This window comes from Pan troglodytes, chromosome 23, assembly GCF_028858775.2.
Source record: "Pan troglodytes isolate AG18354 chromosome 23, NHGRI_mPanTro3-v2.0_pri, whole genome shotgun sequence".
Classification (NCBI taxonomy): domain Eukaryota; kingdom Metazoa; phylum Chordata; class Mammalia; order Primates; family Hominidae; genus Pan; species Pan troglodytes.
Window position 1 is genome coordinate 31,025,689 of NC_086016.1, and position 24,751 is coordinate 31,050,439.

The following is a 24,751-nucleotide window of genomic DNA, read 5'->3' on the forward strand; positions in this document are numbered from 1 at the left end:
TTCACGTCATTCTCCAGCCTCAGCCTCCCGAGTAGCTGGGATTGCAGGCATGTGCCACCATGCCCGGCTAATTTTTTTGTATTTTTAGTAGAGACAGGGTTTCACCGTGTTAGCCAGGATGGTCTCAATCTCCTGACCTCGTGATCCGCCCGCCTCGGCCTCCCAAAGTGCTGGGATTACATGCGTGAGCCACCATGCCCGCCCCTTTTTTCCTGAATATTTTCTATTCATGCTTCATTGAATCCATGAATGCAGAACTCACAGAAATGGAGGGCCGACTTTCAGAGACAAGTAAGTTTCCTTTTATTCCTTGCCTCCCAGTCACCAAGATGCCTCTCCCGAGACAACCATTTATTAGTTTCTAATGTCTCCTTCCATATGTAGGTAATGTTTGCAAACCTTAATGTATCTGTTGTCTACTCACCCATCCCTCTTCTGTTGTAGAATACCATATGCATCTGTATTTATTTGGCACAGATACAGTCTCTTTAGGTACTAAATCATATGTTTATGAATTTGAAATCCCTGAACTTCCGTATTTAGACATATAAATAGAACTTTGCTAGTAGAAAATTTCCTGAAGCTTTGTGTGGTTTTTGGCCTAAGTCAGTGAGATTTGCCAAAGGTTTGGCAGCTTTAGCCAATGCTGGTGCACCTGTTCTCAGTTATTTGCTTCTGAGCTGTGTCTGATAAGCAAGAAAAGGAGTAAGCTAAATTACACCCAGGATGATCTGCTAGGGATGTGCCATACAAGATAATGAATGCGCTTCTCTTCTATCACTTGGTCCAGCTTGTGGATGCCTTCCTTGTCCTGGCTGATGGGTCTTATCTCTTATTTGAAGTTATTTTCTTTCTTTCTTTCTTTTTTGAGACGGAGTCTTGCTCTGTCGCCCAGGCTGGAGTGCAGTGGTGCAATCTCAGCTCACTGCAAGCTCCGCCTCCCGGGTCCACGCCATTCTCCTGCTTCAGCCTCCCGAGTAGCTGGGACTACAGGGGCCCGCCACCACGCCCGGCTAATTTTTTTGTATTTTTAGTAGAGACGGGGTTTCACCTTTTTAGCCAGGATGGTCTCGATCTCCCGACCTCGTGATCCACCCGCCTCAGCCTCCCAAAGTGCTGGGATTACAGGCCTAAGCCACTGTGCCCGGCCTCTTATTTGAAGTTATTTTCTATCTCCCCTTGCTGCCTGCCAGATTTTGGTGAAACTTCATTACTCAGTGAATAATTCCTTTCTGAACAGCTTCACACTGCTGAAAGATGAATCATGCTACCTCTGTGTTGCTGAACTGTATTTTATTAACGCTATGTTTCTCTTTCTTTCTCTCTCTCTGAGACACAGCCTTGCTCTGTTGCATAGTCTGGAGTGCAGTGGCACGATCTTAGCTCACTGCAGCCTCCACCTCCTGGGTTCAAGAGATCCTCCCACCTTACCCTCACAAGCAGTTGGAACCACAGCTGCCCACCACCAAGCCTGGCTAATTTTTTTTTTTTTTTTTTTTTTGTAGAGATGGTGGTCGCTTTATGTTGCCCAGGCCCTTCTTCCTTTTTCTTTTTGAGAGATGGGGTCGAGTGGGGGGAGGGGGGAGGGATAGCATTAGGAGATATACCCATTAACCATGAGTTAATGGGTGCAGCACACCAGCATGGCACATGTATACATATGTAACTAACCTGCACATTGTGCACATGGTACCCTAAAACTTAAAGTATAATAATAATAAAATAAAATTAAAAAAAAGGGAGATATGGGGTCTTGCCATATTGCCCAGGCTGGATTTGAACACCTGTGCTCAAGGGATCCTCCTACCTCAGTCTCCTGAGTAGCAGGGATTATAGGCACATGCCACAGTGCCCAGCTTTCATATCTTTCCTTTTCTGTCTCTCTTTCTTTTTTTCTTTTTCTTTTCTTTTTTTTTTTTTTTGAGATAGAGTCTCACTCTGTTGCCCAGGCTGGTGTGCACTGGGATGATCTCGGCTCACTGCAACTTCTGCCTCCTGGGTTCAAGCGATTCTCCTGTCTCAGTCTCTCAAGCAGCTGGGACTATAGGCATGTGCTACCACACCTGGCTAATTTTTTTGTATTTTTAGTAGAGATGGGGTTTTGCCATGTTGGCCAGGCTGGTCTCGAACTCCTGGCCTCAAGTGATCCGCCCTCCTTGACCTCCCAAAGTGCTGGGATTACAGGCATGAGCCATCGTACCTGGCCTCATATCTTTCTTTAAGCAGACTTTAAAAAATCAAAACTGATTTGTTCTCTGACCCTTACGTGGGTTTGCATTGCATTTCTTGAGGAAAGGATGGTCATTCTTCTCCACACTCAGAATTTATTTTGGTCCCATGAAGCCCAATGCTCCAATGCAGCTGTTAACAAGCTGCCCCAAATGTTTGCAAAATGGGAGGTATACAAATTGATGAGGTTATCACTCATTCATTTAGTTATTAATTCATGCAACAAATATTTATTGAGTGCCTACTCTGGGTCAGGCAGCCTCGGCCTAAGTCGCTGAACAAGACAAAGATCTCTCATTACAGAGCTTGTTCTCTGGTATGTGTGCATGTGGGGTGTGGAGGACAGACAAAAATAAATATGCAAATTATTTAGTATGTTAGAAGGTGATAAATGCCACAGGGGTAGGGGAAGGCAGGCCAAGGGAGGATAGGAGTGGATGACAGGGGGCACGTTGCAGTTTAAAATAGCATTGCCAGGGTAGTCCCTGTTGAGGGTGTGAAATGTGCGCTAAGACTTCAAAGAGCAGAGGATATCCTTATGCTGTATCCTGTGTGTGTGTGTGTGTGTGTGTGTGTGTGTGTGTGTGTGTGTTTTGCATGAAAATACCACTAAAGACGGATTTTTTTTTTTTTTTTGAGACAGAGTCTAGCTCTGTCATCCAGGGTGGAGTGCAGTGGCACAATCTCGGCTCACTGCAACCTCCGCCTCAGCCTCCCAAGTAGCTGAGACTACAGGTGTGCACCACCACACCGGAATAGTTTTTGTATTTTTAGTAGAAACGGGGTTTCACCATGTTGGCCACGCTGGTCTCTAACTCCTGCTGCCGAGTGATCTGCTTGCCTCAGCCTCCCAAAGTGCTGGGATTACAGGCGTGAGCCACCGTGCCCAGATGGAAATATTTTTAACAGCTATTTTGAGATATAATTCACATGCCAGCCAGGTGTGGTGGCTCATGCCTGTTAATCCCAGCACTTTGAGAGACTCAGGCGGGAGAATTGCTTGGGCTCAGGGGTTTGATTCCAATGTGGGCAACATAGCAAAACCCTGTCTTTACAAATAAAAATTAAAAATTAAAAATTTAGCTTGGTGTAGTGGTGTGTACCTGTAGTCCCAGCTACTCATGAGGCTGAGGCTGAAAGATCACTTGAGCCCAGGAGGTGGAGGCTGCAGTGAGCCGTGATGGCGCCACTGCACTCTCCTGACAGTGAGACCCTGTTTCTAAAAGAAAAAAAGATTCATATGCCACAACATTTACCCTTTAAAAGTGTACAATTTAGTGGTTTTTAGTATATTTACAGAGTTGTGCAACCATCACCATTATCTAATTCTAGACTATTTTCATCACCCTCCAAAGAAACCCATTAGCAGTCACTACCCATTCCTGCCTCCCCCTATCCCCTGGCAACCACTTTCTGTCCTATAGATTTGCCTATTTTGGGCATTTCATATAGATGGAATCATAGAATATGTGGGCTTTTGGGTCTGGCTTCTTTCACTTAGCATAATGTTTTCAAGGTTCATCCATGCTGTAGCATGTATTCATATTTCATTTCCTTTTTTTTTTTTTTTTTGAGATGGAGTCTCACTCTGTCTCCCAGGCTAGAGTGCAGTGGTGCGATCTCAGCTCACTGCAACCTCTGCCTCCCGGGTTCAAGGGATTCTCCTGCCTCAGCCTCCTGAGTAGCTGGGATTATAGGCACATGCCACCATGCCCAGCTAAATTTTGTAATTTTAGTAGAGATGGGTTTTTGCCATGTTGGCCAGGCTGGTCTCAAACTCCTGACCTCAGGTGATCCACCAGCCTTGGCCTCCCAAAGTGCTGGGATTACAGGCGTGAGCCACCGTGCCCAGCCAAGTATTTCATTTCATTTCTTTTCTTTTCTTTTTTGAGAGAAGTCTCGCTCTTGTCCCCCGGGTTTGAGTGCAATGGTTTGATCTCGGCACACTGCAAACTCTGCCTCCGGGGTTCAAACGATTCTCCTGCCTCTGCCTCCCGAGTAGCTGGGATTAAGGCACCTGCCACCACACCCGGCTAATTTTTGTATTTTTTAGTAGAGACGGGGTTTCACCATGTTGGCTAGGCTGGTCTCGAACTCCTGACCTCAGGTGATCCGCCCGCCTCGGCCTCCCAAAGTGCTGGGATTACAGGCGTGAGCCACTGCGCCCAGCCAGTATTTCATTTCTTGATGGATAATATCTCATTGCAGGGATAGACCACATTTGGTTATCCATTTATCAGTTGGTGGTGGGTGCCTTTGAATTTTAAATATCGCAAAGTGTCATCCATGAGCTATAGAGATTTGCCCTCCCCCTTAATTAAGAACTGGATGGAGGCTGGGTGTGGCACCTGTAGTCCCAGCTACTCAGGAGGCTAAGCTGGGAGGATACTTGGGCACAGGAGTTCGATACTTGGGCACAGTGAGCTGTGATCACACCACCGCACGCCAGCCTGTGCGACAGAGGGAGACGCTGTATCTAAATGAAAAAAATAAGAAGACCTTGTGGGGGTCATTGTCAGGACCGATGGTGCCCAGTTGCAGGCAGCACTGGTTAGGCCCGGTTTTGGAGAAACTAAAAAGCCACTCCCTCCAGAGTCCTGCTTTCCCAGGTGCCTCCCTCCTGAGCGGAAGCTCTGGGTGGTCCAAATGTGGTAATAGAGATCTGTGGATTTTTTTCAAGTGTGTTTTCTGTTGCACGTTAAATTTTTTTTTTTTCAGCTTTCAAATGTAACCTTGGTAAGTTGTTTACTCAAGAAAATTCTTAATGAGTTTTCTTTCTTTCTTTTTGTCTTTTTAACATTTTGGGTGTGGTAGCAAGTAGAAGCAGATTCATCCTAACCAAATATTTGCAAATATCTGAACAAAGCTATTCTGGCCAGGGAAGGAAGACTCCACGGAGGAAGTGGGAATTGGATCTGGCTTTTGAAGGAGGGGTTCAATTCTCAGAGGACTAGATGAGGAAGGAAAAGGCATGTTCCAAAAAGGGGCAGGGAATTAAAAGTTTATTTTCTGGGTGACTGGGAACCTCTGAGCCCTTGAGCACGTGCCTTAGATATGTTAGTGTGGCAGCCAGCAGTCTGTGCATAGAGGGTGATAATGGTGTTGGACTCCTCTGTCCTGCACGTGGCGAGACTCAAAGTTTCCAGACTTCTTTTGGGGGCGGTGTCTGAATTACAGTCTCCGGGGCTGCAGAAAGATGAACTCCATCAGAAGGTCCTCAAGGTCTTCCCCACTCCTTCAGTGCAGACTTCATACAGAGAAGCTGTCTAGGCGACACCTGTGCAAGAACTGGACACGACCCAAGCTGCAAACTGCCCCTGACCATCCCGGCCTTCCCCGTTCGATCCTGGAGGTGGGGGTGGGAATGGAGCGCCCAGAGCGGGCGATCAAGCTTCCTGGGAACTGTGAATTGGGGCGGGGGAACCAGGAAGGACGAGGCCTTTCCAGACCAAATGGCCCTAACTCCTGCACCGGACCAGGACGCGTGGCGCCTCCAGAGAGGACGCGCATCGCCCGGAGCAGGTTGCGGTCCCGGTTCCCGCCGAACTCTAGCAACCGCGAGGAGAAATGTCTGCCGTAGGGGGCGGAGCGCAGCGGGGGCGGAGCGCGGACGAAGGGGCGGAGCGAGGACGAAGGGGCGGAGTAGAAACAACGGGCGGGGGGCGGAGCGAGAATAATGGGGTGGAGCAAGACGGCGGGCGGGGGCGGAGCGAGGACGACGGGGCGGAGCGCAGACCGCGGGAGGGGGGCGGAGCTGGGATGATGGGGCGGAGCGAGGATAAAGGGGCGGAGCACAGATAGAAACCGGGGCGGGGAGGGGAGGGGCGTTCTCGGCCTTTGGGACCCGCCTCTCGCCGCAGGCGCGCCTGCCCCGCCTTCTCACTCCCCACGGCGGCGGCTGCGGAGGCCGAGGGCGGGGAAGGAGGGGAGAGCGGGTCACGACGCTGCCGGGGCGGGGATAACCCCTCACGTGGAGCAGATGAAAGGGCCGCGGCGCGACGGCCGGGGGAGCCGAGCTGAGCCTGCGACCCACAAAGCCGCCGCCGCCGCCGTGATGGGGCTGTGAGGCGTCCGCCCGCGTTCGGTCCTCAGCCGGCCCGCGACTATGCCCGGCCGCGCCCGCCCTCCGCGCCCTCCCGCCGCAGGACCATGAGGCCGCGCTCGGGCGGGCGCCCAGGGGCCCCGGGCCGCCGCCACCGCCGCCTGCGCCGCCGCCCCCGCGGCCTCCGGTGCAGCCGCCTGCCGCCGCCGCCGCCGCTGCCGCTGCTGCTCGGGCTGCTGCTGGCGGCCGCGGGGCCCGGCGCGGCGCGGGCCAAGGAGACGGCGTTCGTGGAGGTGGTGCTGTTCGAGTCGAGCCCAAGCGGCGATTACACCACCTACACCACCGGCCTCACGGGCCGCTTCTCGCGGGCCGGGGCCACGCTCAGCGCCGAGGGCGAGATCGTGCAGGTAGCTGCCCGCCGCCCGGGCCCCGCGCCGCCTCCGCCACAAGATGGCTCCGGGGGCTGCGCCCGCCGACCCCGCCGCGGGCTGCCTGACTGGCGGGCGGGCGGGAGGGGTGGCCGAGAGGCCGGCGGCATCCCTCCCCTGCGGGCGGGCAGGCGGGCGGGACGCGGCCTCCGGGACGCATCCGCGGGGGGCGAGCGCACGTGGGGGCTAGAGCTCCTGTGAACCCCGGGGCGGGAGGGGCATCCTGGGCCCGGCACCCATGCTGGGGCAGCCCCCTTGGCCGGTTGGGTATTTAGGTCTGCCTCAGGTGGAAGTCCCGGGAACTACCTGTTGAATGCCAACTTTGAAAAGACAAGTGATGAGGGATGGGGTGGCTCGTTTCAGGTTGCAGGCTTTGCTTTCCATCCATGCATGTTCTTTTTGGGTGCGGCCAGGTTTGTCTGAAGGGCTGCACAACGTCGGGTTCTTCCCCGGAACCTGCCGTCCGCCTCACCTGGGCGCCGGTGACCCTTCTGCGGGGCTCTGGACAAGCAGCAGCAGGCAGGGGAGGAGGCGGAGCTGGTCGAGGAGTGGGGATCGGGGGTTCCCTGGAGTGGCGATGGAAGGCAGCCCTCGCTGCATGCCTCACATTACAGAGGGTGGGAGGGATACCGCCTGCCCGTCCCTCGGCCAAAGACTGATGCGAAGGGCCTGCAAATGGGGAGATGGGGTATCTCACTGACAGGGCCTCCACCTTGGACCAAATGAAAGAGATCTGCATTCCAAAGGAAACTGGCTAGGGAGACCTTTAAGCCGTGCTTACTCTTTGGAGGAGGGACTCTCAACTGAAGCTTCTGCGGATGGTTAGCTGGGTGGATGTCTTCCCGCTTCCTTGGCCGTGATTTTATCAACTTGTTACTAGACAGCCAGCGCACTAATAATGGCAGTTAATATGCGCGCCTCGGATGGGGGCGATTCGTAAAGTTTGGCTTGTCTTTGAATCTTTGGGGTGATCGGATGTCTGCAGGGCCTAAGCTTTGTGGGCCTTCTGTGCTTTACTCTTGGGTGAGTTATGAATGAAAAGAAGGGGACTCCATGGAATGATTGCATAGCAGCCCGCAGCGTAGACAGCCTGTTCCGTGGTGTCCTTTTCCTTCCTTGGGTGCAGACTCAAAGCCCTGCCTTCATAGGACAGGGAGAGCTGTGCAGCTTGACTCCGTAGAGGTGTGCCCTTACAAAGCTGGAGGAGGTACCCAGGCCCATGCGATTAATCAGCAGCATTGCCTTACCGGGCTCTTATCCCCATCCGAAAACTTCTGTGGGGTAAATAGAAGAGGAAACTCCTTCATTGAGCCCTTTGACTATCTATGTTAATGCTTTTGGACTTAAAAAAAGTTGCAATTATGATCTTTATAAGTTTTAGAGCTGATGCTTTGCTGAAGATTCCTAAACATTTAAGTCTTGCTCCTTGGCAACTTCTTGTCTTTGAGGCTTCATTGTGTCCTGATGGTTTTAGAAATGTTTGATTTACAGCCTTCTAAAAAAAAAAAAAAAAGACGCTTTAGCGTGGCACTTGACTTTTTGAAGGAGACTTTTGAAGTTTGCAGTTTTTATCTGCAATGTTTTAACGTGTCACTCTTTCTCAACAGTAGTTTGTCTGGTGAGCGAGCTATCCATTATGAGGAGTGTTATACTTTGGAGATAATCTTGGGTTCACCATTTAATACAAAATTAGCAGTTTAAACACCATTTGTAACTATTTTATCCTTGTGAGTAGAGAGATAATATGTGAATTTGGCAGAAGGAATCTATTCTCTTCTGAAACTTTTTGAAGTGCTTATCTAACTCTTTTGTAGTCCATTAGCCTAGCCCCCCCCCCCAAAAAGTCAATAGTTGCTAAGTAAAGTGACTTAAATGGTATTTAATAAGTTTACTTGTTAAGCAATCACTAATAGGTGTCCTTAATTCCCTTATAGCTGCAGTAATGTTGGTGAGTTTATCTGAGCTGTCTGAATAGTCATTTCATGGTGCACCTCGTATCTTTAGTAACTTTATTGTGGTGGCTGACTTGTTGAACCTCCCTGTTTCTGCGGACAGAGTGCAGTGTGGCTTTCAGGGATGTGTGTGTACAAAGGCTAGCGTGCTTTTATGAGTTCTGCAAATACTGTTTGATTGAAGGAATTGGTGTGGACCTTGTCTGGCAGCCCTGAAAAAGTTTTTTGTAAGGAAGGCTGATGATGTTTTAGGGCCGCTGAGAGGGAATATAACATTTTCTTTTGGTGAGAAATGAGAAAGCAGAAGGAATAAATTGCTGTCCAGCTTTGGATTAATCATGTTTTCTAAGTAACCTGAACTTTTCAAAATCTCCTTTTATTTACTGTCTTTAAATAAACCTCCTTTTGTTTACTATCATGAAAAACCTTTATAAGCTTTAGAGATGATGCTATGCTGAAGATTCCCAAACATTTTATCCACAGTCTTCAAGAATAGTTTGAATCTTAACTCTTGCTCATTGTAACTTCTTGTCTTTCTCTGAGGCTTTCACTGTGCCCTGGTGACACAGTCTCATTGAACTTTTCAAAACTTCCTTTTATTTACTATCTTAAAAGAAAATAGTAGCCAGGCATGGTGGCTGACGCCCGTAGTCTCAGCATTTTGGGAGGCTGAGGCAGGAGGATTGCTTGAGCCTAGGAGTTTGAGACCAGCCTGGGCAACACAGTTAGACCTGGTCTCTACAAAAAAAAAAAAAGTAGCCCAGTATGGTGGTGTGCACCTGTAGTCCCAGCTATTTGGGAGGCTGAGGTGGGAGGATTGCTTGAGCCTGGGAGGCTGAGGTTGCAGTGAGCCATGATTACACCACTGTACTCCAGCCTGGACAACAGAGCGAGACACTCTCTCAAAAACAAACAAACAAACAAACAAAAACTGTGATTTGCTGCTTAGTGTTTTATCGTCTCAGAGCAGAGTTCATTTTCCTATAACTAAAGCTAAATAGTAGCACTATAGCATTGCTTTTGTTATTTCCACTGGGGTTCTGTAGCAGTATTACTTATTCATGGTTTAGGGGAGAAAAAACCTGTTTAGGAGTGTCACCTTTAAGAATTCTAAGATAAGGAATTTGTTTGTATTACTGATTTTTAACCCCCCTCCTTATTATATGCCAATGAAGAGTGTGTGTGTGTGTGTGTGTGTGTGTGTGTGTGTGTATGTATACATATATTTGTATAGTAGATACCTTATCATAGTCTGGTTTGCCTAGATAATTCTAACTAGAGTACCTGTTCAGTCATTTCCATGGGTTAGGGTAGGGGAAGCCTAGTTAAGAATTGTGTCAGTTTGTCAGTGTCAGAGAGAGAGAGAGAGTGCAAGAGGGAGGGAGGTAGTAATTCAAACCTTAGGATTCGTCATCAGGAATCTTGGTTCTTCTCCTTTGCGTTTTAGGCTTAAATAACTATCCCAAGGTCACCAGTGTAATCTGAATGAAGAATTTTTTTTTTTTAATGTCTCCATCTGTGAAAGTTGTGGTGAAAACAATTTGTGGGTATGAAATGCTATTAGTTACTTTTATTATCTTATGTATTTATGCATTATTAAAGCCTGTTTGCTTGTAAGAGTGTCAGGCATACAGTTTGAATGCTGGAGAAATTAATTACACTTCTCCTGTAGTTCTGAAGTGTGGGACTTTAAAGGGTTCTTAGATATATTGATATATATTTCATCTTTGAACCAATTTGTTGCTGTTAATGAGATCATTATCTGAAACTTTCAGACTTGGCTGTGCAACTCACATGGTTGGTGATGTTAAATAAAGGCCCGATTAAACACTGGCTAGTGATATGTGGGTTGGTTAAACAAAGAAAATTTGCATTGCTAGAGATGAAAGATTGTTTTAAAGTGGAAATGCATTTTTTTTTTTTTTTTGCTTGAAGTCAAATATTTAGAAAAGCTTGAGAAATTCATTTGTAGAAGGAATCTGAATGACAGGTTCTGTGTAACTTTAAATTCAGCCTTTCTGGGTCCTAGGTTAAATGCTGAATGGACTTGAAAACAGAGAGAAGCTGAGGACATTTAAGAACTAAGTCAGTTCCTTTAGCTATTAGGGGTGGGTAGAGAGCTAGGTGGTGGGTTAAAAGGGCTGATCAAGGTCCTTAAATATCCGATGTTAAGTAAAGGTATCACAGAGAGTAATTTTAGGAAACTAATTCCTCTGCTTTGTTTCCCTGTCAGTGTGCTTCTGCAGTTTAGCATTTGATCAAACACTTTCTTTTCATCTCCATTTTAAGTTAACTTAACAGGCCTGCCTCTAAAAATTGACTTGGTCTAATAGAACAATTGTGTGCTGACAGCTGACCTGGATTTAGACAGAAAGGGATTGCCTACTGTCTTCTCAGATGGGCCTTCATAGGTTAAAACCAAGCATTTGATTCAGGGGGAAAACTGGGGCTGTATTTTGTGATGTTATACATTCTTAGAGCCCCTTATTTTCTGTTTTGTTCCCTGAGATCTCATGGGAGTTACTAGTACAATTCTGAATAGGAATGAAATTGGAGTTCAGTGTAGAGCTGTAGATTAAAGGGAAAGTAGTGATGGTTTCCTCTTATTTATACAGAGCACTGCCAAGCATGTCATGTTTTGGTTCTTCTCATCCTGACACTAACATGCAATTAGCAACTATTGTTAACCCATTTTACAGAGGAGAAAAACTGAGGCTGAGAGAAGCAAGTTGAGTTCTCTAACTTCACATGGCTAGCAGATGACAAACCTGGATTGAAACCCACGTCTGGCCGGGCGCGGTGGCTCACGCCTGTAATCCCAGCACTTTGGGAGGTCGAGGCGGGTGGATCACAAGGTCAGGAGTTCGAGACCAGCCTGGCCAATATGGTGAACCCATACAAAAAAATACAAAAAAATTAGCCAGGCGTGGTGGCACATGCCTGTAAATCCCAGCTACTCAGGAGGCTGAGGCAGGAGAATTGCTTGAATCCGGGAGGCGGAGGTTGCAGTGAGCTGAGATCACACCACTGCACTCCAGCTTGGGTGACAGAGCGAGACCCCGTCTCAAAAAAAAAAAAAAAAAAAGAAAGGAACCCAGGTCTGCCTGGGTTGCTTGTTCTTGTTTTTGCCAAGTGAACAGAACTTGGCTGGTTAGGATTTTGACATTAATTCAAGTCTAATTTTGAACAACATATAATATAGGGGTTCTTCACCTGAGGGTCACAGACTTTCAGAGATAGTCCATGAACTCCTGCAAGTGTATGCGTATTCTTGTCTATGGGCAGTTACAACTTTGCCTCTTCAGGGTTCTGTGATGTGTCCCCTCTATACCCACAAGGAAAAGGGGAAACTCTAATCTAGTAGAGCATTGAATAGTCCATTACCAAGAGTTTGAGTGGGGTTCAGGCTGACAAGAGTTGTACGGAAGAAGTCTACAGGTCTGGGTGCCTCCATTGAACATATTTATTTTGTAGACATCTATCACAGCCCTATTCTGTACCAGACACTGTATTGCTGTTGTCTTCTGGAGTTCAGTCTCCTATGGAGACAGACACATGCATGGATAAATGATAATTCTTACCAAATGGGTTTCTCCACCGAACTGAGCCCTTAGGCCCTGAGGCATCCATTGTCTATAATGAATTAACTTCCCTCCTGTGCACTGTGCAGCATCCTTGGGAGAAGAGAGAATATAGTCACTCAAAGACTTTTCTGCATTTACATGGCAAAGTGTAAGAACGTGACACTCTGAATGCAGGATGTGGGAAAGCAGAGTATAGTTCCATTTCTTAGTTCATTGAAAAATGAAACGGAGCACCTGTCGCTGTTGAAATGCCTAAAGAGTAGCTTCTCACACCTTCCCTTGTGGACCTGGACCCCATGGGGTCTGTTTTTGCTCATTTCTGGATCCACCCCCTGGGTTCCCACTGCCTGCTATACATGAGGCACTCAGTATTGAATGAATAAATGATGGAGAGTGGACATCAGGCAGGCAGTGGGTTTTATGGATTATTTATGCTTTAATTGATGAGAACAACTTGCTTTGGCTTGGCTAATAAATTCTGGGATTATCCTTCCTTTTTGATTGTTATTTCCAGAAACTTGCTTGGATGGAAAGGATAGCTCTCTCTCTGGTTCCCATAGACCCACTGGTATTATAATACTGGGTTGTATGAAAGTGATCTGGCCCGGTGTGGTGGCTCACGCCTGTAATCCCAACACTTTGGGAGGCCGAGGCGGGCAGATCACGAGGTCAGGAGATCGAGACAATCCTGGCTAACACGGTGAAACCCTGTCTCTACCAAAAATATAAAAAATTAGCCGGGCGTGGTGGCGGGGGCCTGTAGTCCCAGCTACTTGGGAGACTGAGGCAGGAGAATGGCGTGAACCCAGGAGGTGGAGGTTACAGTGAGCCGAGATCACGCCACTGCACTCCAGCCTGAGCGACAGAGCAAGATTCCGTCTCAAAATAAAAAAAATAAAAAGAAATCTGTGTGGGGTGTTTATATTCCAAGGCAGGGTACCTGGCATAAGAAAAGTCTGAAGGTGTTCTTTTCCTGATGAAACTGAGTATTGACAAAGCCTTAAAGTGGATAGGTTATGGAAGGAAAGAATCTTGAATTTCCAGTGTCCCTGGGAGTAACAATAAGGGATTGGCATTCAGTATCATCGTTAACCTAAATATATGCCATGTGAAAAACTTTGCTGCTTGCTTGCTTTCTCTCTCTCTCTTTCTTTTTTTTTTTGGTCAGGGTCTCACCATGTTGCCCAGACTAGAGCACAGTGGTAAGATCATGGCTCACTGTACTCTTGGACTCCTGGGCTCAGGCAGTTCTCAGGCCTCAGCTTCCCCAGTTGCTAGAATTACAGGTGTATGCCACCATACAGAGCTAATTTTTTATTTTTTGTAGGTATAGGGTCTCGTTATGTTGCCTAGGCCGGTCTTGCACTCCTGGCCTCAAGTGATCCTCCTGCCTTGGCCTCCCAGTGCTCTGGGATTACAGGTGAGAGCCACCATATCTGGTCAGAACTTTGCTCCTTGATGGTATTTTCCCAAGTCTGGAGAGTTTGGATTTCTAATTTGTGACATTTAAGTAAATCTTCATAATCAAAAGAACCAGATTCAGTCCTTTAATGTGTTAGAAAGGAGACTGAAATCCAGAGAAATGCTTTGCTGAAGTCCACATAAGGTAGAGATGACCCAGGATTAATATTTGGGTCCCCTTACTCCCAGGCTTGGAGCCCTTCTGTTACCCCCGGCTGTAGCCTGGCTGAGTGTGACAGGGAACACCAGATGCAGGGCATGCTTTATGATCAGATGTATAATTGAGGAAAGCCAGGCATTCTTAAATTGTATATTGGGTTTAAGTGGTTGCTTTTCTTCTCTAATTAATTTAGATTTTGAGTCTCTCAGTCTTCCTCCATGTCAGAGCTTTTAAAAATAGCTACTAATGATCAAGTGCTTATTGTGTGCCAGGCACTGGGCACAGTGCTTTGCTCACATTTAACAGACAAGGTAGATGGCATGTGCCAGAGAGGTAAAGTCACTTGTCAAAGTCACTGAGCAAGTCATTAGTGCAGCTGAGGTTCAAATCCTGGTCTGTCTGATTCTAAGCCATTTCTGTTTTCACAAGCCCGCTTCACTTCACACTTTCTTATGATGAGGTTATGGGAACTGATGTGGAATTTAGAGTTGAGTTTAAACCCAAAACGATTGACCAAGAAATAAGTCTATAACGTCAACTGAGAAAATCCCCTATCCTCACAAAGATGTATTTCCTTCCTTTCTTTTCCTCTTCTTTTTTTAAATCACAAAAGTCTCATTCTAACTTAGTTTTTTCCATAAAGAGCCAATCTACCAAGTTCACAAAGAGGGACCAGTGACTTGACATATATAACTGTCACTCGATGGCACTTCTGTTGTTTTCAGCTATTGGGCAAGCTGGAATGGCTGTAATTTTCTGGCATTTAAAGGGATTTCTGGTGTGAGACACACCTCCTTCCTGTGGCTGACTTTTATAGCAATTTGGGAGTCTGCATGTCTTTCTCCAAAGAGGTCACGTCCCATGTTTGTGACCTTTCTTACTTTGCACAGGCTCATTGAATCCTCCTGGTTGTTAAAACTTACCACGAGTGCTACATGCCTCAGTGGGCAAACATTCAGTGGTGCCCCCCGTCCATCAGATCCTTTGTGGGGCAAGGCAATGAACACAAGAGTAAGACTTGGTCCCTGCCTGCAGGCAGCTGAGTGTAGGTGTCCAGACAGCACACGAACGGTTACCTTACAGTACAGTGGGGCATGTCCTATCTGGTAGGAAACAGCCTATAGGATACTGAAGAACACCTGGGGGAGGGAATCTGGCCCTGGTGCTAAGTTTAGACCTGTCTGTCACTGTATGAGCATTCTGGCCTTTTCCAACTCATTTTTACCTACCTTTGAGGTTAAAGCTGATAACCTCTTTGAAGAGAGGTGCCTTTATACCTTTCTAACGGAATAGGAAGGAGGTAGAGAGTAGAGGTTCTTTGTTCTATTTGTAGCTTGAATGAGATGTTTTAAAATCTGACTTTCAGTGGCTCTGTTTACTCATGATAGTGTCAAAAGAATAAGGTCAGCTGGCCCATTGTGGTTCAAAGGAGAGCACTTTATTTTTATTGCCCTTAAGATGTGTTGTAAGACTTGATATTAATTTCCTCCTCTCCCCAGCAGCCAGTGTAATATAGTTGTTTAGAAACTCAGTATAGAGTTTGATTCTGTGAAAACGAAGTTTGATCCTAGAATTTTGATGGGAAAACGTATGTTAGAATGGGGACTTCTGGCCTCCTGGTGCAGAAGTGCCTGCATTTAAAAAATAAAAGAGCCGGCGCGGTGGCTCATGCCTGTAATCCCAGCACTTTGGGAGGCTGAGGCGGGCAGATCACGAGATCAGGAGATCGAGACCACCCTGACTAACACAGTGAAACCCCGTCTCTACTAAAGATACAAAAAATTAGCCAGGCGTGGTGGCGGGCGCCTGTAGTCCCAGCTACTCGGGAGGCTGAGGCAGGAGAATGGTGTGAACCCGGCAGGTGGAGCTTGCAGTGAGCCGAGATCACACCACTGCACTCCAGCCTGAGTGACTGAGCGAGACTCTGTCTCAAAAAATAAAAAAAATAAAAAATAAAATTAAGAGTGGGGTAGTACTCAATTAGGTGTGTGTAAGTTCCCATCCAGCACTGTAAGAATTTGATTACAACTTAATTTTCTACTTGAGTTAATTTGGCTTTGCTATCTTGTCAGCAAGCATTTATTGAATGTTTACTGTAGATACCGTATAGAGAAGAAACATAGGTTTTATGCACCCATGGTATAATTTGTGCTTTTCAAATGTTATTTTTCTGATTTATTCGAGAGTTTGAGGCTGCAGTGAGCCTTGCAGCTACCAGTGTGAGCCACTGTGCCAGCATTGGTTATTTTCTTTCTTTCTTTTTCTTTTTTTCAAGACAAGTTCTGGCTCTATCGCCCAGGCTGGAGTGCAGTGGCGTGATCTTGGTTCCCTGCAACCTCTGCCTCCTGGGCTCAAGCCATCCTCCCACCTCAGTCTCCCGAGTAGCTGGGACTACAGGTGCACATCACCACACCCAGCTAATGTTTGTATTTTCTGTAGAGATGGGGTTTCCCCATGTTGCTCAGGCTGGTCTTGAACTTGTGAGCTCAAGCAATTCACCCGCCTTGGCCTCCCAAAGTGCTGGGATTATAGGCGTGAGCCACCGTGCCTGGCCTGCCTTGGTTATTTTCATAAGATTTCTAGAATTAGGTTCACTGAGTTAAGTGATATAAACATTTTTGAGGCTTTTGCTACATATTTTTAGATTGCTCTACAGGAGTGGTCTAGTTTATACACCCCTACCAGGTCGCCATGTATGTTTCTACACAATAGCCCTGCTCGCAACAGATAGTATGTTTTGCTCTATTGCCCAGGCTGGAGTGCAGTGGCGCAATCTTTCTTGGCTCACTGCAGCTAGAAATCTCAGGCTCACAAGTGATCCTTCCGCCTCAGCCTCCCAAGTAACTGGGACTACAGGCATGCACCACCATGCCTGGCTAATTTTTTTTTTTTTTTTGTAAAGATGGGTTTTTGCCATATTGCCAAGGTTGGTCTCAAACTCCAGGGCTCAAGTGATCCACCCACCTTGGTCTCCCAAAGTGCTGAGACTATAGGCGTGAGCCACTGTGACCCACTGTATGTTTCTCAAAAATACAAAATGTCATAAAAGTGAAAGTCTATATATTCCTATCATTTAGTAAATAGTAAAATACTGGCTTTTTTTTTTTTTTTTTGTCTGCCATAAGGATCTGAATTATGACTAATGTCTGCACTGAAGGGAAGGTACCTGGCGTGGCATCTGGGTGCCTCCCTTGTAGGTGTATCAGAGCATGATTCAGGAGCAGCAGGTTGCCCTTGTATTCTGGGCAGGAACACGGCCTCTCTCCAGGCAGATGGCCATGCTCAGAGGCCTCACGGTGGGGACCGCTGTGCTGTCGTCACACCCTGTGGCAGCAGATTGTTGCCCAGGAGGGTGCTGCTTCAGTTGCTGGTTTCTGCCCTTCCTCTTTCCTGTCGAGCAGGCTTTCTGCTTCTGAACAGGCTGGATTCAGAAAGGCCGAATGAATCTGTCCTTGAATTCACAGTGACACTGTCAGTTGGTGGTGGGCAGAGATGCAAGTTGAGCCCAAGCACCAGACTCTCAGGGGTGCATTTAAGCAGCAAGCATATAGGCTGAAAACAGCTTCCAGGTATTTTGTTCGATCGCTGTTAAAAATCTAGAAAGTGTACATAAAAATGGGCTCTTCTAAAAAAAAAAATTAAAAGATCTGGCATCAGTAGGTCCACAGTCCCATGAGGCAATAGCCTGCCATAGTGGAGTGGCAGCTGCCCCCTTCAGCAGGTACACAGGCCCTCCAGTCACAAGTCCTTATTGCATTGCCCAGCTTACTTCCCTCACTGACAGTTCCATTTACAGATGCCTGGCCCTGTAGACAGTGTAGCTGGCCATCCTTTCTGTCTCTGGAAGTTCCAAAGTTGAAAGCTTTTAACTTGTGCTTGGCGAGTCTCTTTTCTCTCCTTCCCCAACCAACCTGAGTGTGAGATGTCCATCAGTGGACCCCATGAGTCTCAAGTTATGCTACTGAGGAAGGCCCAGCTACCCTTGATGTGACCAGAGGGCTCTTTTTGCTTTGGTGTAGGTGTTGAAGGCTGATGTCTGGAGCCATTGGCCTGTGCCTTCAGGATCTTTGCTCCTTCTCTCTTTTTGGCTCCATGGTTTCTCAACTCTGAGACTTAATTGTTTGTGCTGAAGGGCACCTTGAAAATGCTGTGACTCTGGCCGGGCACGGTGGCTCACGCCTCTAATCCCAGCACTTTGGGAGGCTGAGGCGGGTGGATCACGAGGTCAGGAGATCGAGACCACGATGAAACCCCGTCTCTACTAAAAATACAAAAAATTAGCCAGGCGCAGTGGCGGGTGCCTGTAGTCCCAGCTACTCGGGAGGCTGAGGCAGGAGAATGGCATGAACCTGGGTGGCGGAGCTTACAGTGAGCCGAGATTGCGCCACTGCACTCCAGCCTGGGCGACAGAGCGAGACTCCGTCTCAAAAAAAAAGAAAATGCTGTGACTTAGCTCTCCTTTTGCAGTGAGGGAACTGTGGGCAAGGGCATCTAGCCTTTGGTCTTAAGAGCTGGGATTAGAACTCAGAACTTGGGGTTCTCGGGGGAGGGGTGGTCTTTCTAGAATGGCATTCTGCTGCGACGGTTGAATTCCAGAAAATCTTCCATGTGCCTGTTGCTTTAGGGTTCCTGGTGTACTTTCACTTACAGTATCTTAGTTCATCCTCTCATTTGGGAGTGCCTTTTCTGGATTCTGCCCCAGAAGGCTGTCTGCCGTTCAGGTGGTCTGAGGCGGAGTCTTGCTCTGTCGGCCAGGCTGGAGTGCAGTGGTGTGATCTTGGCTCACTGCAACCTCCCCATCCTGGGTTCAAGCGATTCTCCTGCCTCAGCCTCCCGAGTAGGTGGGATTACAGGCGTCCACCATCACGCCCGGCTAATTTTTATTTTTATTTATTTTTATTTTTATTTTTTTGAGACAGAGTCTCGCTCTGTCGGCCAGGCTGGAGTGCAGTGGCGCGATCTCGGCTCACTGCAACCTCCGCCTCCCGGGTTCAAGCGATTCTCCTGCCTCAGCCTCCCGAGTAGCTGGGACTACAGGCGTGTGCCACCACACCTGGCTAATTTTTGTATTTTTAGTAGAGACAGGGTTTCACCATGTTGGCCAGGATGGTCTCGATCTCTTGACCTCGTGATCCGCCCGCCTCGGCCTCCCAAAGTGCTGGGCTTACAGGTGTGAGCCACCACGCCTGGCCCCTATATTTTTAGTAGAGACAGGGTTTCGCCATGTTGGCCAGGCTGGTCTCCTGACCTCAAGTGATCTGTCCGCCTCAGCCTCCCAAAGTGTTGGGATTACAGGCGTGAGCCACTGTGCCCGGCCTGAGAATGCTTTTCTTTGTACCTAATTTGTATACTTTTTCTTAAATGCATTTGACATTGTGTGTTTAGCACCTTTATGGGATTTCTGGAATATCGCTGGGTACCTGGAGACTTGGCATCTTTTCAGAAAGTACATCAGTCTTGGAGTAGGTGGTGAGCAGACAGCTAATGGCATGTAAAGAATGTTGCAAGCTTGACTTGCAAAGCTATTTCAAAATTTAAATAAAGGTAGCTTGTGGCTGAGTTGAAGGGAAATGGTGGTATCTTCAAGACAATGCTTGGCTTGCTCTGCCCCTTGCTGACTTCCCTCTTCAGGCCTGATGCTGCCCAAGCTGTTTTCCTGTCTCTCATTCTCTCTCTTTTGGTTTTTCTTCTTCTTTGTTTTTAAAAGAGACCGAGTCTCACTATGTTGCCTAGACTGGACTTGAACTCCTGGGCTCAAGCGATCCTTCCGTCTCAGCCTCCCGAGTAGCTGGGACTATGCAGGCATGTGCCACTGCAGTCGGCTCTCACATTCTCTTTCTTCCCATCAGTTCTTCCCTTCCCTTCAGATTCATCCTTCTAAAGTAGTGTTTGGTCACATCAGTCTCTTGATCAAAATCTTTCGTGGCGTCCTGTTGCTTACTGCTGAGCTGTGTGAAGAGGTGACCTAGCTGCCCCAGTCTCTCATTGTTGCCTCCGGGTGTGGGCCTGTGTGTTGCTGTCCTTGTTCCTGAGTGGGTCCTGGGCTTTCCTCTCTCAGTGCTTTTCTTTCTTTTTTAGGGGGGTCGGGGAGACAGAATCTCACTCTGTCACCCACCCAGGCTGGAGTACAGTGGCGTGATCTCCGTTCACTGCAAACTCCGCCTCACGGGCTTAAGCAGTCCTCCTGCCTTAGCCTCCTGAGTAGCTGGGACCACAGAAATGCGCCACCACGCCCTGCTAATTTTTGTATTTTTAGTAGAGACATGGTTTCACCATGTTGCCCAGGCTAGTCTTGAACTCTTGAGCTCAAGCAATCCACCTGCCTCAACTCCCAAAGTGCTGGGATTACTGGCGTGAGCCACCGCACCTGGCCTGTGCCTTTCCTTTTGGATTGCCTGCTGTAATACGTGTCTTCACCTCCACATTTTCAACTCCCATCTTTGCTTTCCACTGTCTTTTTCCTGTCCCAGCTCCTCCCATCTGCAGCCAAACTTTCAGTCCTTCCCATGAAGCTTTTTCCTGGGTTCCACCAGCGTGTTCCTTTGAATCAGAGCACTCCATCTCCCTATTGTCTTGGATGTAAAACATGTAAATTATTTACCGAACCGGAATTCTCCTAGATCACACTACTATGGGATAGCATAGTGAGAGGGATGTGAAAGGGGTGTTAATGTGGCCTGCAGAAAAAAAGGCTTGGCTTTTTTTCTCTTTTTTTAGGTGGGGTCTCACTCTGTCACCCAGGTTGGAGTGCAGTGGCACGATCTCATCTCACTGCAACCTCCGCCTCCTAGTCTCAAACGATCCTCCCACCTGAGCCTCCTGAGTAGCTGGCTGGGACCACAGGCACACACCACCACGCCTGGCTAATTTTTTGTATTTTTCGTAGAGAGGGGGTTTTGCTGTGTTACCCAGGCTGCTCTTGAACTCCTAAGCTCGGGTGATCTACGCACCTCGGCCTCCCAAAGTGCTGGGATTACAGGCGTGAGCCACTGTGCCCAGCCAAGGCTTGTTTTTTTGAGGGAGAATTTTCTATGATTGTCGCAACTATTTGCAAGCAGCTTTCAGACATGGTGTGTCCTGATTATTCCAAATAGTTGGGATAGTCCAGACTCTCAAAATAATTTCACCTTGCCTGTGCTTCCTGGAGGTCTGGAGAAAGGAGGCGGTAGGAGGTGACACCCTCTGGCTCCTTCCAGTCTGGCGTGTGCCTGCCCTGGGAACATTGTTCAGAATATGCTGGAGAAGAGAATATCACAGCCTGACTGTAGACTTCTGGGGATGTGTTTTATTTAAATATGTAAAATATAATATTTTGGTGTCACTTAAAACACCGGGACTTTTGGAGGAGTAGTAGAAGTTCTATGTCGCTTCAGAATGACCCATCAGAAACAAATGTATATGAGTCTTTACTTACATTTGTGCCATATTACTTCCCCCCACATTTTTTTTCCCTTTGGAAGCTCTGGCATGGGCCTTGATCCTGTGTTTAAGTGCTGTGTGGGAAGCAGAATTTAAAAGGACTGTAGTAGTATTTCTAAAGAGACTTAACAGGCTACATGTGAGAGAATTTTAGATTTCAATTTAGCAAACGTTTGATTTTCTAGTCTTTATGGGGCTGACTGTAAGCATTTGGGAAATTATTGAATTATTGCTTAGTTCTGTATAAGTTGACATGCTGAGGTTTTTTTTTTTTTTTTTTTAACTGTTTTTGTGGGACAGTGGTGATTACATGGGCATTGGGACTTTCAGGAATATTCCAGAATCTATGATATGTTGTATTTCACTTGTGCTAGAGGGTTTTCAGGCTGCCTTTTCATGGCATGTTCACTCCAGAAATGCTCTAATGCCCATCAATAAATGTCACCCTCATCCTAGGAATTAGATGAAGAGATTATAGTTTTGAAGTTTTGGTGTTATTAGGCTTAAATCTCTAGGACACATATAAACGCACTTGTGGTATTAAATGTGCCGGGTGGGTGATTTCAAGTTCCAGTGGCAGTGGTAATTTTTGCATTTCCTGACTCTTGTGTTTAAATTTGCAGTCTCAACATTGCATCACTGTAAGTTTTCACATTTAATGAATATTTATGTTGAGCCGAGTTCTATACGAATGTGGTGGTTTCTGACTTGATTATAGCTTGCTGTGTACTGTGGCCAGGAGTGCCCTACAGACAACAGAGTTGGCACACGTCTCAGCATGCCAAGCCCCGGCGGATGTGGTTAGGGACCACGGTGACTGGGGCATTGGTTGCCATACCAACCTTGTTTTTGGAAGGGAAAGCTCTGAAACAGCAATGGGATGGGGGCAGAATAGTTTTGAATATTCCAAGTAAACTTATTCCCTATATGTTCCCTGCAAGAAGATGCTATAGAAAACTATAATTCTTACTATGTGCTCAGATAGCATGAGTTAATTTTCTTTCTTTTCTTCTTTCTTTCTTTTTTTTTTTTTTTTTTAAGACAGTCTCATTCTGTCACCCAGGCTAAAGTGCAGTGGTATGATCTTGGCTCACTTTAGCCTCGACCTCCTAGGCTCAAACGATCCTCCCACCTCAGCCTCCCAAGTAGCTGGGACCACAGGCGTGCACCACCATGCCCAGCTAATTTTGTTTATGTTTTCTAGAGATGAAGTCTCAGTGTGTTGCCCAGGCTAGTCTCGAACTCTTGGGCTCAAGCAATAGTTAGTTTACTTTTGCAAGGCTGTTTTAATTGTCCTTTTGCAAAGGTGTGGAAGTTATATGGTGGGCCTTTCATGTGTGAATTTCTTCCCTACTTGTTGGAGGGTAAACAGGGGATCTTCTATCTCTTCCTATTACAGACCTTCTTCTCTCAACTCCTGCCAACCTCCCTTGCCCTCTGGTAACTAACCTAGTGATGACTGATTGGGGGAGGGAGAAGGGAAAGAAAAACAGGAAGGATAAATGGGGGACTCCTCCTCCCCCAGCTCCTTATTTATATTCCTCACTTTCCCTTATACCAAGATGGGGTTTCCTTGCTCCTCCCTATTGTATATAAGCAAAGATCACAGTCGAAGGTGCCATCACCCATAAGTGGGATGTTAGGGTGCCCTGCTCACGAGCTTCGGCAGACAGAACTGGGATGAGAGGAAGGAAACATCCCTGGCATCTCACACTGGAATGCTGTTACCTCTTTGCAAATGGTGCCTTGCATGATTAATTCTATGGTACTTGGTATTGTGCAGTAAAATGTCTGGAAGGGAATTGATCAAGTCTGGTAAGCCAGATCAGAGCCCAGAATGGCAGAGTGGGATGTGACTTGCAGGTGGCATCTGCTGTTCTAGTGCCTCTTTACAGAAGATGATCCGAGTCTCTGGAGGCTGCCACCTGTCCAGGTTCAACAGCTCAGGCAGTCTGATGTTGTGGAGGGCTTGTCCTCAAGCCTCATCACACAAAAAAAGTAAAAACCCCACCCCTTTGAAAAGAAACTTACTGTTTCAGAAGAGGGAGGCAGTCCAATGATTTAATCTTTGCTTGCTGACTTGGAGCCAACTCCCCATTAGATTGTAACCTCCTTCCGGGCAGGGTTGGTGTTTCAATCTCTTTAACATTTTTCAGCTGGGTGCGGTGGCTTACACCTATAATACCAGCTTCAGGAGGCTGAGGTGGGATGATCGCTTGAGGCCAGGAGTTTAAGACCAGCTTGGGCGACATAGCGAGACTGTTCCTACAAAAATTTTTTTTTTAAAAAATTAGCCAGGTATGGTGGTGCACATCTGTAGTCTGAGCCACTTGGGAGGCTGAGGTGATAGGATCACTTGAGCCCTGGAGGTTGAGGCTGCAGTGAGCTGTGGTAGTGCCACTGCATTCCAGCCTGGGTGACACAGCGAGACTTGTCTCTACAAAAATAAATAAATAAATAAAATTTTTTTTTTAAATGCAGAAAACATTTCCCAGTTCAACTCAAAGAGCCTCTTTGTTTGAATTTGGAAGAGCTGTCCCTTCCTGAAGATACCTGAATTCTATTTTCTGCTCATCGGTCATAATGTGAATCTAGGATGAGCACAGATGTGAACGGCACCTCCTAGAGTTGTGCAGTGCATAAGGCCAACGCCCAGAAGGCACTCTTCCATCTCCCTGTTGGCTGACGTGGCACCTGAGTTGTTCCCCCTTCTCTAATGCTTCTCCTTCAGCAATTGTGATTTGCTGCTTCTGATTTCTGTAGTCCTAGGAAACCAGGGAACCATGTTTGTTAGAATTGTGTGTAAAGTTAGGGGACAGAGACATCAAGGGGGTGTGTAAGTAGTTTAGCATGTGGCTGCTTTGGCTGCTTTTCTGCTTTTTGCTGGCTCCTCTTTAGAGATCAGCTGACTGGCGCATGGAGTCCTCAAATTTTGGGGGCATGTAATAAATGATGGATGGACCTCTTTTTTTTTTTCTTTGAGACAGAGTCTTGCTCTCTCACTCAGACTAGAGTGTGTAGTGGCACGATCTCGGCTCACTGCAACCTCTGCCTCCTGGGTTCAAGCGATTCTCCTGCTTCAGTCTCCTGAGTAGCCATGATTACACGTGCGCAATACCACGCCTGGCTAATTTTTTGTATTTTTAGTAGAGATGGGGTTTTGCCATGTTGCCCAGGCTAGTGGCTAGGCGTTTTATGGTGCAGAAATGGCACCACTATTTTGTGAGTATTCCTAATCACCAACTTTTAAGTTAACTTTTTTTTTTTTTTTTTGGAGATGGAGTCTCCATCTGTTACCCAGGCTGGAGTGCAGTGGCATGATCTTGGCTCACTGCAACCTCCGCCTCCAGGGCTCAAGCAATTCTCCTGCCTCAGCCTCCTGAGTAGCTGGGATTACAGGTGTGCACCACCATGCCCAGTGAATGTTTGTATTTTTAGTAGAGATGGGGTTTTACCGTGTTGGCCAGGCTGGTCTT

The 24,751-nt window shown here is 47.2% G+C and overlaps 1 protein-coding gene across 1 annotated transcript in view; it reads left to right on the forward strand.

Annotated features, from left to right (window-relative positions):
* The first annotated feature begins 5,984 nt into the window (after positions 1-5,984).
* ZNRF3 (zinc and ring finger 3) overlaps positions 5,985-24,751 on the forward strand; it is a 170,337-nt gene continuing 151,570 nt past the window's right edge. Inside the window, exon 1 of the mRNA XM_515054.9 lies at positions 5,985-6,678. Coding sequence (XP_515054.6) covers positions 6,379-6,678 — 300 coding nt within the window. The 5' untranslated portion in view covers positions 5,985-6,378. The remainder of the gene's footprint in view (positions 6,679-24,751) is intronic.